Source organism: Thamnophis sirtalis, unplaced genomic scaffold (genome assembly GCF_051295495.1).
Source record: "Thamnophis sirtalis isolate CommonGarterSnake01/CBP01778 unplaced genomic scaffold, rThaSir2_p1.2 scaffold_9, whole genome shotgun sequence".
Classification (NCBI taxonomy): Eukaryota; Metazoa; Chordata; class Lepidosauria; order Squamata; family Natricidae; genus Thamnophis; species Thamnophis sirtalis.
This window is the reverse complement of record NW_028261389.1, coordinates 17,586,857-17,601,459: the sequence shown is the minus strand read 5'-3', so window position 1 is coordinate 17,601,459 and position 14,603 is coordinate 17,586,857. Positions and strand designations below refer to the sequence as shown.

At 44.0% G+C, this 14,603-nt stretch overlaps 1 protein-coding gene across 1 annotated transcript; it reads right to left on the bottom strand.

Annotated features, from left to right (window-relative positions):
• Positions 1–179: 179 nt before the first annotated feature.
• On the bottom strand, positions 180–14,520 carry LOC148044054 (uncharacterized). Its single transcript, XM_087722538.1, has 4 exons — positions 14,465–14,520; positions 12,683–12,898; positions 8,696–8,790; positions 180–2,700 (listed from the first exon to the last, which is right to left on the bottom strand). Exons 1-4 carry the CDS (start codon positions 14,505–14,507, stop codon positions 628–630), a joined length of 2,427 nt encoding a protein of 808 aa, XP_087578664.1. The 5' UTR covers positions 14,508–14,520; the 3' UTR covers positions 180–627.
• Positions 14,521–14,603: the final 83 nt, after the last annotated feature.

Here is a 14,603-nt window from a genome sequence, read left to right as displayed (position 1 = left end):
TCACGTAACAAACACATGATTTACTTAATGACTGCTGTGATTTATTTAATGTCCGTGGCATGAAAGGTCATAAAATCGAGGCTGACTGGCTTAATGACAGCCTTGCTTAGCAACGTATGTTCCTGTCCCAATTGTGGTCATAAGTCGATGACTATCTATAATACTTGGGAGATAACCTCTTTGGGGGAGGGGGGCAGAATTTGTGAACTAACTCCGCTCAATTCTCCAAAACATTTCTTTAATGTCCAATCTCAAACTGAAATTAAGAATAAATAATCTGTGTCCTCCGTTCAGGAATCTGAGAGGGCTTTCAGTTAAAGGAAGGCCCACTCAACAATGAGATTCTTCACTTTAACAGAGATTAAAGTAGGGTCTGGAAGTGCCCTCTAAGTGCGGGTTCAAATAATTCCAAGTCCCTCGGTCCTTCAAATCTGCAGAGGAAAACCTTTCTGCTTTGATCCCATCCTCTCAAAGGGATAAGGAACGCCTTAGAAAGAATTCAGGAATGGAATCAGGTAAACCACAAGCAAGGATACGGAAAAGTCTCGTGTAATGGTGCTGTAAGACACTCGCCCATTAAGCATCCTGTCTACTGTACAAAAGAGGCGAACGGCCTACGGGACGATATCATCTTTGAAGTTGCTTCGCGGCTACTAAGGAAGCCACAGACTTTTGTTTGGCATTCTTCAGTGCAGCGAGCAGTTGCAGAGAGGTGGACTGCAACACCTCTTTCTTTACGGCATTCCCTTTAGCCATCAACTCCCGCATTTTCTGCAGCAGCTGTTGCACTCTTTTATCCTTTAGCTGCGTCAAGAAGTTCTCCAATTTTGCAGCAGTTGGAGCATTCATTGCCAAGGAGTTCTCCAATCTTGCAGTGGTTGATGATTTCATTGGCAAGAACGTCTCCCGTTTTGCAGTCGTTGGGGAGTTCATCGGGGGCTTAGGCATCTTTTGCCAAATATTTGCAGGCCCTCCTTCGAACGGAAGCAGAGAAGAGAGGGCGATGGTCTGAGGTTTGGACTTCCTAGGACCAAAGCCAGAAGGAAGGAGAAGAAGCTGCACGACAGAAGTAGGCTGCAAGGGATACTGCCCAAGAAGAGCAGAGATTGGGACAATAGGCCATCCAGCAATTCTGGCAGGAGGCGAGACATGAGCAGAACTTTTACGGATGGGGTGCTTGGTCGATAGCACAGACGTTGTGGAAGCAGTAGAAGATGAGGAAGGAGGGGAAGAAGAACAGGAAGTTGTAGGTGTGGCAGTGACAGTGACAACAGCACTAGGAGATGCTGAAGTTGTGCTACTGGCTGGGGCAACAGTAGTGGCAGAATTTGTGGAAACAGAACTCAGTGATGGTGTATCGGTTTCAGTGGCAGTGACAGTGACAACGGGACTAGGAGATGCTGAAGTTGGGCTACTGGCTATATCAATAGTAATGGCAGGATTTGTGGAAACAGAACCCAGTGATGGTGTAGAGGATTCAGTGGCAGTGACAGTGATGGGACTAGGAGATGCTGAAGTTGGGCTACTGACTGTAGTAACAGTAGTGGCAGGATTTGTGGAAACAGAACTCAGTGATGGTGTATTGGTTTCAGTGGCAGTGACAGTGACAACCGGACTAGGAGATGGTGAAGTTGGGCTACTGGCTATAGCAACAGTAGTGGCAGGATTTGTGGGAAGAGAACCCACTGATGGTGTAGAGGATTCAGTGACAGTGACAACGGGACTAGGAGATGGTGAAGTTGGGCTACTGGCTATAGCAACAGTAGTGGCAGGATTTGTGGGAAGAGAACCCACGGATGGTGTAGAGGATTCAGTGACAGTGACAACGGGACTAGGAGATGGTGAAGTTGGGCTACTGGCTATAGCAACAGTAGTGGCAGGATTTGTGGGAAGAGAACCCACTGATGGTGTAGAGGATTCAGTGACAGTGACAATGGGACTAGGAGATGGTGAAGTTGGGCTACTGGCTATAGCAACAGTAGTGGCAGGATTTGTGGGAAGAGAACCCACTGATGGTGTAGAGGATTCAGTGACAGTGACAACAGGACTAGGAGATGCTGAAGTTGGGCTACTGACTGTAGCGACACTAGTGGCAGGATTTGTGGAAACAGAACCCACTGATGGTGTGGTGGCTTGAGGGATGGTAGGCTTAGAGGAGGATCCAGTGACAACAGATACAGAAGTAACTGGGGTAGCTGTCATAGCGTTGGAAGTGGAAGGAAGCTTAGGAACAGGAGTCAGAGAAGGCACATCAAGCATAAGGTGCTGGGAGAAAGACCCCTCTGACAGGTTAGGTTTGGTGGTAAACAATTCAGGAAAACTTTGCCCGGCTATCACTGCATCAAGTCCAGTGAGAAGCTCAAGCAAGGATTCTGAGTCAGTTGTGACAGGAGTAGAAGTGGTGGGCAGTTCAAGCAAAGGCTTCGTGGAAGTAATATCAGAAGCAATACTGGGATGTTTAGGAATGATTCCAATGGTAGGGTCGGAAACAGTTGTGATGGTTTCTGTTGCTGCTGTGGGAGTATTGGATACAGGGGTGAGAGGCGCAGGAGATGTCGTGGTGGTATGGAGAGTGGTAGGGAGAATGCTGATAAGTGGCTTCTCTTGTAGGGTAGATGATGATTCAGTATTTTCAAGTTCTTGATAGGTGTTTTGTGTTATTGAAGATGTTTCACTGATCTCATCTGGACACTGAATCCGCTACAACAGGAGAAATAATGCAAAGCAGAAGTCACACCTTTGGGTTGCTATGATTTTTCTAAGCTATCATTTCTTTCATTTTCTTCTGCATGAGAGAAGACTGTGCTCTGACATCTCTAGAGGGTTTCTAAAGTGCTTTGTCCAGAAATGTCAAGTATTTCTGATTGTGCTCTTCCTTCACTCCCAGGTTGTAAAGCATTTTCCTTTCTCCACTCATGAAGCAAACTATTAACTGATTCAGATCCCCACCTGTTTCCTATAACAGGATCTAGTGCAAGGAGCCTCGGAAAGTCACAAACCAATTAAGCAAGCTAATTGTCTCCTGCAAACTCCCCTTTTCGCTCCTCTTTTATTTCCGCTGGAAGGGCCCATTTATTGACCACCTTACTCCCAAGTCGTCCCCTGTTCTTTAGCTGTTCTCTTTGTTTGGCAGCTCTGCGATTGCGCACACTGGGAACAGGCTCCAGCTGTTCGTCTGCCTCACTGATCTCCGACTCCAAAGGTATACTATATTGCCAAAAGTATTCACTCACCTGCCTTTACTCGCATATGAACTTACTGTAAGTGACATCCCATTCCTAATCCATAGGGTTCAATATGACGTTGGTCCACCCTTTGCAGCTATAACAGCTTCAACTCTTCTGGGAAGACTGTCCACAAGGTTTAGGAGTGTGTTTATGGGAATTTTTGACTATTCTTCCAGAAGCGCATTTGTAAGGTCACACACTGTGGTTGGATGAGAAGGCCTGGCTCTCAGTCTCCGCTCTAATTCATCCCAAAGGGTCGAGGTCAGGACTCTGTGCAGGCCAGTCAAGTTCATCCACACCAGACTTTGTCATCCATGTCTTTATGGACCTTGCTTTGTGCACTGGTGCACAGTCATGTTGGAAGAGGAAGGGGCCAGCTCTAAACTATTCCCACAAAGTTGGGAGCATGGAATTGTCCAAAATGTCTTGGTATGCTGAAGCATTCAGAGTTCCTTTCACTGAAACTAAGGGGCCAAGCCCAGCTCCTAAAAAACAACCCCACACCATAATCCCCCCTCCACCAAACTTTACACTTGGCACAATGCAGTCCAACAAGTACCGTTCTCCTGGCACCCGCCAAACCCAGACTCGTCCATCGGATTGCCCGATGGAGAAGCATGATTCGTCACTCCAGAGAATGCCTCTCCATTGCTCTAGAATCCAGTGGCAGCGTACTTTACACCACTGCATCCGATGCTTTGCATTGCACTTGGTGATGTATGGCTTGGATGCAGCTGCTCAGCTATGGAAACCCATTCCATGAAGCTCTCTGCGCACTGTTCTTGAGCTAATCTGAAGTCCAAATGACATTTTAGGTCTGTAGCGATTGACTCTGCAGAAAGTTGGCGACCTCTTTGCACTATGCGCCTCAGCATCCACTGACCCCGCTCCGTCAGTTTACGTGGCCTACCACTTTGTGGCTGAGTTGCTATCATTCCCAAACACTTCCATGTTCTTATAATATAGCTGACAGTTGACTGTGGAATATTTAGGAGCGAGGAAATTTCATGAGCCAAGGTGGCGCAGTGGTTAAATGCAGCACTGCAGGCTGACTGCTAGATCAGCAGTTCAGCGGTTCAAATCTCACCGGCTCAGGGTTGACTCAGCCTTCCATCCTTCTGAGGTGGGTAAAATGAGGACCCAGATTGTTGTTGGGGGCAATATGCTGACTCTGTAAACCGCTTAGAGAGGGCTGAAAACCCTATGAAGCGGTATATAAGTCTACTGTTATTGCTATATTATTATTATGACTGGATTTGTTGCACAGGTGGAATCCTATCACAGTTCCATGCTGGAATTCACTGAGCTCCTGAGAGCAACCCATTCTTTCACAAATGTTTGTAAAAACAGTCTGCATGCCTAGGTACTTGATTTTATACACCTGTGGCCATGGAAGTGATTGGAACACCTGATTCTGATTATTTGCATGGGTGAGTGAATACTTTTGGCAATATAGTGTAGCTGATAACTGTCAGACAGCCCTGGCCCCATCTCTGCCTCTGATGCAGAGCCCTCATCAGAGCCTTCCCCAGACTCCAGGACTGGCCCATGTTCCTCCCCAACCTCCTCACTGTCCGAATCTGCTGCCAGCTCCGCTGGTGGGCCACAACAACAGCTTTTCAAAATGGAGGACTTCTGTCACCAATAAAAGGTGGAGTCTGCAATAATCCCCAAGGGGATGACCAAAACAGATTGCGGCTTGCAGTATTTTCCATGGATCTTTTTTCTTTAATATTTAAAAAAAAACATTTTTCTGCTTTTTGGAACCAAATTAGGTATGGTAATAATCTCATTAGTCTTTGTGCAATATAATATTTGAAAGAAGACAGTAATGTGCCTCAAGAGGAAAACTTCTATTAGTGCCAATAAAACCTTTTCTTCCAATGCAAACTGCAAATGCAGGACAGCTGGTCGATTTGTATGTGTGGGTACACCCTGACTGACACCCCTAAAATCATAACAACAGATTAAGAAAAGCTGCTACTAATTTTTCGGAAATTGATGCCAAAGTGAATGCCATAAACAATTTCACCTCTAGCATTCCCCTTAATGACATGCCAAGACTTATCCTCAAGGCAGATGGCTCTTTTGCTTCACTTAAAGATATGGCTGGTCTGACCCTTTGCTAGCCTGTCCTTCCCTCATTTCTTCCCTTCTCTCTCAGAACACCCCCCCCCCTAGATTTCCCTAAACCCATGATGGCGAATCTATGGCACATGTGCCACAGGTGGCATGTGGAGCCATTTCTGAGGCCACATGAGGCGTTGGCCTGTCAGCTCCTTTTTCGACCTTGAGTTTTGGCCATTTTCTGCCCTCCTGAAGCCTCCGGAAGGAGAAAAACAGCCCAATGACAACCTGGAAGTCCATTCCCGAACTTCCGGTTTGCATGTTGGGCCGTTTTTCGCCTTCCCCAGGCTCCTAGAAAGCCTCTAGAGCCTGGGGGGGGGGGGGGCGCGGGCGCGAAAAACAAATGTACCGGGCGCACCGGAAGTTGGAAAATGGGCTGTTTCCGGCCTTCGGAGGGCCTCCGAGGGTGGGCGGCGGAGGCCGTTTTCGCCGTCCCCAAGCTCCAAGAAAGCTGTGCGCGCATGCACAGGGCAGCAATGGTGTGTGTATCACGCGCACATGTGCAGGGAGCACAGGGGGGCATTAAATTGTGGGGGTGGGCACGGACACACATGCGATAGCACGCACACACATACTTTTGGCACCCGAGGTGAAAAAGGTTCACCATTACTGCCCTAAGCCCCTGTCATTTCTAAAGCTGCTTTGCCCTTGGTAATAAATGGGGACTTGGATTTGTTCCCCATGAGCAGAAAGTGATGCTTATGCATAGCATGGAAAGAATCACCTTGGAAGCCGGTGATGCAGAAACTGGCATCTTCTCCTGACTGCAAATGTGGTGATGCCAGATGGGAACACTGCTGTACAGCCTATATAATCTGTACGCACTGAGTTATACGCTTTGTTTCTGACAATTTTCAACAGGACCTAGAGCATGGGTGTCAAACGTGCCTCGTCATGTTGCTGTGACATATCGCGACATTTTTCCCCCTTCGTGGAGCGTGGGTGGGTGTGGTCTCCACGTGTCGCGTCCGGCCTGCAGGCTGCCAGTTTGACACCCCTGACCTAGAGTCAGCTTCTCCACATTGGTGATTCTAAGGAAGAGAGAATACAATGGCCAGTGATGATACTAGTCCAGAAATCTGAAACATAAGGGCCCCTACTCATGTAAAGGTAAAGGAGCCCCTGCAGATTTTACTTCATTAGTTGTTACTGACTATATAGAGGCCGGTGGTCATCTCTCTTTCAAGGCTGCTGAGCCTTTCCTCAGTCATGTGACAGCATGATGTCACGGAGCACTGTTACCTTCCCACCGAAGTGGTACCTATTTATCTACTCGCATTTGGATGCTTTCGAACTGCTAGGTTGGCATCAGCTGAGGCAAGGACAGGAGCTCATCCCATCACGTCGTGCTTAGGTCTCAAACATGGGCTGCCGTTTTCCAGCTGACAAGTCCAGCATTTTAACAACTGAGCCACCATGTTGCCATCCATACTTATGTGGAGTGTGTGGAAAAAGCACTGGGTACCCTCCAGACATATGGTTTTCGACTACAGAGTAGTCAGTGCTGAGAATTCTGGGAAGTGGACTCCATGTATCCAGAGTGACTGTAATGGTATGTGGGAAAGACCTTGGGAGAAAGAAAAAGAGCCATAGCCAGGGAATCAATTGGATAAAAGATAGCTAGTCCTCAACAAGAATGTGGGAGAATCCCTCCCTAGTTTCTTGGGCTGTAAAGATGATGAGAGAGAAATGCACATTCAGACTTGCAAAATTATTCTAATGTTACCTTACACTAGAGTAGAAATAGTTGATTGAGCCGCAGTGGTGCAGTGGTTAGAGTGAAGTACTGCCGGCTACTTCTGCTGACTGCCAGCTGCCTGCAATTTGGCAGTTCAAATCTCACCCGGATCAAAGTTGACTCAGCCTTCCATCCTTCCAAGATGGGTAAAATGAGGACCCAGATTGTTGGGAGCAATGGGCTGACTTTCTAAACTGCTTAGAGAGTGGCTGTATAGCGCTGTGAAGTGGTATATAAGTCTAAGTGCTATTGCTATTTGGACGTGCTTCTTGTCTGGACTACCTCACAAGGATGAAAGTGGTTCACATTTAGTAAATAACATTGAATCAGAGTAAACAGATATGAGTGAAACAAGGATCTATATTCGTGTTATAATATCTAATTCTTTATTCAGGGTGGGTGGAATCCTGGTGATATATTATAATGTGAAATACTTGGAGCATTTTGATAGAGTGGGGTGGTGAGAATGTTCGGTCCCTGGCATAAACAGTGTTAGATTGCAAAAACTAGACTAGACATGTGTAGGGCAGTGATGTTGAAACAGGGGTAAGTGACAAGCAGAGGAAAGCTTGCTACTCATGCTATGAAGCCAAGGGAGGCGTTGGAGCTGGATACAGATGACTGAGGTCTCAATTTAAATAACTCTAACCTATATAACTAGCCTGATCCTCTTGGAAGCAAAGTAAGTACAATGCAGTGAAAATCATATTTACTCAATGAGTAAATATTCTCAATGAGGACTAGCTGCTTCCATTTCCTTTCTATTGCTATTCCTGTGCTTATGACTGTCTTATAGCAATAGCAATAGCAGTTAGACTTATATACCGCTTCATAGGGCTTTCAGCCCTCTCTAAGCGGTTTACAGAGTCAGCATATCGCCCCCACAGTCTGGGTCCTCATTTCACCTACCTCGGAAGGATGGAAGGCTGAGTCAACTTTGAGCCGGTGAGATTAGAACCGCTGAATTGCAGATAACAGTCAGCTGAAGTGGCCTGCAGTACTGCACCCTAACCACTGTGCCACCTCGGCACCTCTTTTGCCTTCAGTGAACCTTTCAGCCAGGGGTGGGATTGAAAAATGTTAGCAACTGGCTCTCTGCCTGGTTGCCGGGTGGGCAGGGCCATGGGGCTGCGGCCTACTCAACCTCCTGCACCATGGCGGTGGGTGGGGCATTTTTGCCTTCCCCAGGCTCCAGAAGCTTTCCTCGAGCTTCTGGGAGGACGGAAATGGCCTCCCCCAACTCAGGTGGCCCTCCGGAAGCTGGAAACAGGCCCGTTTCTGGACTTCCAGAAGGCCCATTTTTCACCCTCCAAGAGCCTCTGCGGGGGGCCCTGCACTTACCTGGCATGATGAATGGGCTGCATGGAGACTCCAGGGAGGGGTGGGGTGAGGTGGGGTGGGAGGGGTCATCCAGTCCTTCCAACTACCAGTTTGGGGAACCAGATGCAAAATTAGCACCCGGTTCGCCTGAACCAGTCTGAACCAGCTGAAGCCCACCCCTGCTTTCAGCCCATTCTATTTCCAACACCAAGTGCTGCCTAAACAGATCTCTGGGCAAGAAATGCCTCAAATCAATAAACAACAGCTTCTTCCTTTCTCTTACCTTCACAAAATACCTCTTCAAGGTGCAGCGATAAAAAGTGAGGGTGCAGAAATCAGGAAAGCTGGGCATTTCTGCCATGTCGGAACATACCCTCCCTAGGAGAGAAGTGGAGGATTAGAGAAAAATCCCCAAGGCCTTCAGGTTACTTCCATTAATTTTCATTGAGATCCAGTATGTATAACCCATAGAGTTGCTAGCATCACTGTTGTATCATTAGAGTCTCCGCCAGCTTTTGAGAATTCAAATGACGGGGGTCTTGTTTCCCTCCAAATAGGTTACCAAACATTGCAGCAATTCCATTAAGTCGTGCCAGGTTGCAACTTTAACTTCTGCCACTGGCTACTTCGAACTGTGAAAAATTGTGTTGGAGGAGCACTTATCCAGATCTTTTGGAAAGAAGCCATTGGAAAGTTCTTGGCACTTTATAACATTTGATTTCTTTACAAACATAGTAGAGGAACTTTTTTTTTTTTCAGATCAGCTGGGTCTCTTAGGATTCTCTCTACTTTTGCTTAGGTGAGGCCTAAAAAAACCCTATATTTTATTTTATTTGAATAACAATAAACAAAAAATAGTTAATACAGTTATGAATGATGTTGTATTTTTAACAATCTTGTACTTAATAATTTTCCCGTTTTGACACTTTACATTTCCTAGGATTTATATGCATGAGGCCTGGGACCCCCGAATCCTAGAATTTCAGAAGACATCATACACCCTGGTGCATTGGTGAAATTCAAATTTTTTTTTTACTACCGGTTCTGTGGGCGTGGCTTGGTAGGCATGGCAGGGGAAGGATACTGCAAAATCTCCATTCCCTCCCTACTCCAGAGGAAGGATACTGCAAAATCCCCATTCTCACCCCACTCCAAAACCTGTCAGAACCTGCTGAATGTCACCTCTGCCCTTATATTTTCACAACGTCCACCACACCATTCTATAATGGTTTGATCTTTCCCGGATGATCTCAATACACTTCAGGTTTTGGAAAGGGAAGATAAATGGTTTGAGAGGGTAAGAATCCATTTATGGCAAAGTAAAAAATCCTTCCCTCAGTAGAGGTAGTCCTTAATCTATAACAATTCATTTAGTGACCATTTGACATTACAACAACGCTGGAAAAAAAACTTATGACCATTTTTCACACTTATAACTGTTGCGGTATGCCCATAGTCACGTGATCAAAATTCAAACGCTTGGCAATTGACTCATATTTATGACGGTTGCAAGTGTCCTAGGGTCTCCTATGTTGTATTGTCCACATCATTCATTCATATATACATACTTATATACATACATACATATTAGATTTTTTTTACAACCCCCGGTATGCCCAAATATGGGAGGAAGATCACTACTTCCATTCTCTGTCCTTCGGCTCGTCACAAGAGACCATCCAGGCAGAAACCCAATATTTTTACTGTTGCCTTTTTGTTACATTTTGTTGTATTTGTGCTGATAAATTTATTTATTTATTAAATAAATTTATTTATTAAATAAATTTATTTATTTATCAGCACAAATACAACAAAACATACATACATATGTATACATATGCATATACACACATATCTATATACACACGTATACATATACACACACATATATACCTCTATATATATATATACACACCTACATATACACTGTGTATGTGTATGTATACTGTATATATATATGTATATGTATATGTATACGTCTGTCTGTCTGTCTGTCTGTCTGTCTCTATCTATCTATCTATCTATCTATCTATTTATCTATCTATCTATCATCTATCATCTGCTAATGCTTCATTCACAATGGATTTATGATTTCTGTGGATTCCATATGCTAAATAATAAATGAAAAAGCAGTAAAATCTTTCAAATCTAAAAAAGAGAAAAAGTCCAATTGCCATGATTCAACTTCCAGACAACTCTACCTGGATGACTGAGAATCTTCACTGACGTCTTTCCCAGAACCCAATTTTATTTATTTGCTTGCTTGATTGCTTGATTTAGGAGCTGCCCAATTCCAGGCTGACTTTTGACAGCTCACAATATAAGTAATTAAGATATATACGGAAATAAGATATTAAGATATGCATCCTACTCCAATATTTATTTGCTTTATCACACATCCACCATAAATGATAAAATGTCCCTTCTTTACATTTACATTTCCAATATTCATTTGAAGTATCTTTATACATTCTTGACAACTTATCTGGAGTTAAATAGTATAGTATAGTCTTTATTGTCATTGTACAAAATAAATACAACAAAATTGGTTTTAGCCTCACTGGTGTAATCCATGACAACAAATACAAACAACATAAATAGTATAAGGAATAATCCCGATGCAAATAATTAGGGGAAAAGAAAAAAGAAAAAGAAAGAAAAAGAAAAACTAGTCATTCGCATGTGCGTGGAGTGATTGTGGTTGTGTTTAAGAGTCTGACAGCCGAAGGATAGAAACTATTTTTAAACCTATCTGTTCAGCTGGCTGTGCTTTGATGTTTTCTGCCCGATGGTAGGTGCGAAGAGACACTGACTAGGGTGTGAATCATCTCTGAGTATCTTCCCTACTCTGCTAAAGCAGTGAGACCTGGCAATGTCATCCAGTACCAAATACCAACGATACATCATTGTATAGAAATTTCCTTTTAAATTATAGCTTAATGTAAATTGTAAACCTTTATTCCACATATTATCCCACTGTTCAAGCATTACATTATATCCAAAATTCCTTGCCCACTGAATCATACAATGCTTTACTTGTTCATTTTCCAAATTTAAATTCAATAACACTTTATAGACTTTACCAATAATATGTTCATCACTACCACACAGTGGAGTTTCCAGTTCATTTTTAATGACGTTAAACCCATGATTCTTTTTATCTAATTTAATGTAAATCAGTTCTGAGAAGAAACATATGAACACATACATATGGATTACCTTGAACAAGAATTGGAAACTAGCTTTTATCTTATTCACTAGATATATCAATGAGAATAATAGCAGGAAGAATCTACCAAATGCGTTTGGCAAAAAATATTTTAATTGCCTTGTAAGAGAGCCACAGGCTTGCATGAATGTAAGTATGAGCCACAGTGGTGCAGTGGATAGAGTGCAGTACTAGAGGCTACTTCTGCTGATCACCGGCTGACAGCAGTTTGGCAGATCAAATCTCACCAGGCTCAAGGTTGACTCAGCCTTCCATCCTTCTGAGGTGGGTAAAATGAGGACCCAGATTGTTGAGGGCAATAGGCTGACTCTGTAAACTGCTTAGAGAGGGCTATAAGCCGAGGTGGCGCAGTGGTTAGGGTGCAGTACTGCAGCCACTTCAGCTGACTCCTAGTTCTGCAGTTGGGCGGTTCAAATCTCACCGGCTCAGGGTTGACTCAGCCTTCCATCCTTCCTTGTAAGAGAGCCACAGGCTTGCATGAATGTAAGTATGAGCCACAGTGGTGCAGTGGATAGAGTGCAGTACTAGAGGCTACTTCTGCTGATCACCAGCTGACAGCAGTTTGGCAGATCAAATCTCACCAGGCTCAAGGTTGACTCAGCCTTCCATCCTTCTGAGGTGGGTAAAATGAGGACCCAGATTGTTGAGGGCAATAGGCTGACTCTGTAAAATGCTTAGAGAGGGCTATAAGCTGAGGTGGCGCAGTGGTTAGGGTGCAGTACTGCAGCCACTTCAGCTGACTCCTAGTTCTGCAGTTGGGCGGTTCAAATCTCACCGGCTCAGGGTTGACTCAGCCTTCCATCCTTCCGAGGTGGGTAAAATGAGGACCCAGATTGTGGGGGCAATATGCCGACTCTGTAAACCGCTTAGAAAGGGCTGAAAGCCCTATGAAGCGGTATATAAGTCTAACTGCTATTGCTATAAAGCACTATGACGCGGTCTATAAGTTTATTGCTATTGCTTTTTCCAAATCAAGCTTTAATAAGTCTAAAAGAGGATTAAGAGCAATTCTGTAATGGCAAGTACTGTGATAGACTTTACCTTCTGGGACGATTCCATGATTTTCATACAGGTCTAAAGTCTGGACCAAAGCGTTCTGGCAGCCATACATGGATCTTAAGAAGCAAACTGCGCTGACTCGGCGTGGACTGTTCAATGTTTTGAAGAAATGGTCGTATTCGGCATCTGAGAGTGGCATGCCAGCTAGCGATGGATCTTGTATCTGTATGTCTGTTGCAAGAAGCCATTTTGAGAGCGCTGCATAAAGGAAACAAGAACAAAAATGTGACCATTTCCAAAAAGGTCTATGTTGTGACAACGCACCACAGCCAAATCGCTGCAGGACAAGAGTTACACTAATATGAAAGAAATGGTAGAATAGAATAATTTGAAGAAAGGATGCAAAAGGAAGGACAGAATGAAATGGGAATGGCAAAACTTAAAATAAGTTTTTATTTATTTTAAATAATTAAATAGAATGGTTAAATTGTCCCGCAGTGAGTTGTTCCATGGCAAGTTGGCCATGGTGAGTTGACCTGCAGTGAGTTGGCTGTGGTGAGTTGGCTGAAGCAAGTTGTCCCATTCTATTCCAAAAAGGCATATACACTGTGAATAAAGAGATTTTGTTCTACATGGGTTTTAGGTAGGTTATTTATCCATTGTGCTTAGCTGCCAAGAATCAATCTTCTCTCTACATAATGTGCTGAAACGTATCTCTGGCCCTGGAAATGGGATGAATGAACCATGGCTTCGTTTCTTTTCTGAATGGGAAAGAAAAAACCATGAGGGGAAAAAAAACCCCTCAGAATAACCCTGCCTTGATTTGGTTTAATTTAAGATGTGGTAGCGAGAAATTGATTCTGTTATAATACCCTACAACTTTGAAGACCATTCCTAAATTCACTGCTGTTCTTCCTGACTTCCCCTACTTCGAAAGACTGACAATTGTTTGCAAATAAGTCTCTCCAGAACTTAGGAGTGTAAGAACAGCATTCATTTCAGAAAGCGAATCAACTGGGAAGAGCTCCCGTTATTTGTCCAGCTTCTGCCAACAAAGCAGTTCGAAAGCATGTAAAATGCAAAGTACAAAAATAGGAACCACCTTTGGTGGGAAAGTAACAGCGTTCTGTGCACCTTTGGCTTTTAGTCATGCCGGTCACATGACCATGGAGACATCTTCGGACAGTCCTGGCTTTTCAGCTTTGAAATGGAGATGAGCACTGCCCCCTAGAGTCGGGAATGACCAGCATATAGGTGCGAGGGGAACCTTTACCTTTATTATAACTGAAAACCTTCTCAGCTCCTTTCCCTTACCATCAGATAAAATGTTTTAACTTGGCAGTAATAATACAGGAGTACAGAGCAAAAAACCCCACACAACCACAAAACCCAGCCTCAAAGACCAACAAATGCAGCCTAACTTAAACCAGGAAACTCTCGCCATTGATTCTGCCAGAACTGATTAAAACCTCTCTAATCTTTCTGCAAGGAATATGTTACACATAAGATTCATATAAAATGATGAGCTGTGTTAATAACTTTCAGTGATGCCACTCTCACTGAATGCATGTCTTCCTTTTCTCCTTGCCTCTAAACATATAGTAAAAAATCAACATTTTTGACTTTCCAAGGACATCTCTTTGTGCAAGAGGACTCAAAATTCCCGAGGGGAAATGGAGATTCTCTTGTCCTGGCCTTATCATGGGAGCAGGGTTTTCCATAAATAGGATAGTAAAAAAAATCAACGCATTGGCCCCGACAGTGAAATTGTCCGAGAAAAAGAGGACAGAGTAAGGAAAAGGCTATGCAAATGTTCTAACTCACCACAAATAAGGAGCAGAACCAGAATAGCTGGATGCCACCCCATTTTCCTGGTGGAGTCGTTGGGAACGCACTTGTTTTAATGGAGGAACCATTAGCAGGTATGTAGATAAAGGTAAGGTCTCAAACTGTCTCAATTTCT

Coding starts and splice junctions, on each gene's coding strand:
- LOC148044054 (XM_087722538.1), bottom strand. CDS start 14,507: ATGGGGTGGCATCCAGCTATTCTGGTTCTGCTCCTTATTTGTG. Junction 12,899..14,464: donor GGTTCTGCTCCTTATTTGTG/GTGAGTTAGAAC, acceptor TCCTTTATGCAG/CGCTCTCAAAATGGCTTCTT. Junction 2,701..8,695: donor TGAAGAGGTATTTTGTGAAG/GTAAGAGAAAGG, acceptor CTCCTGTTGTAG/CGGATTCAGTGTCCAGATGA.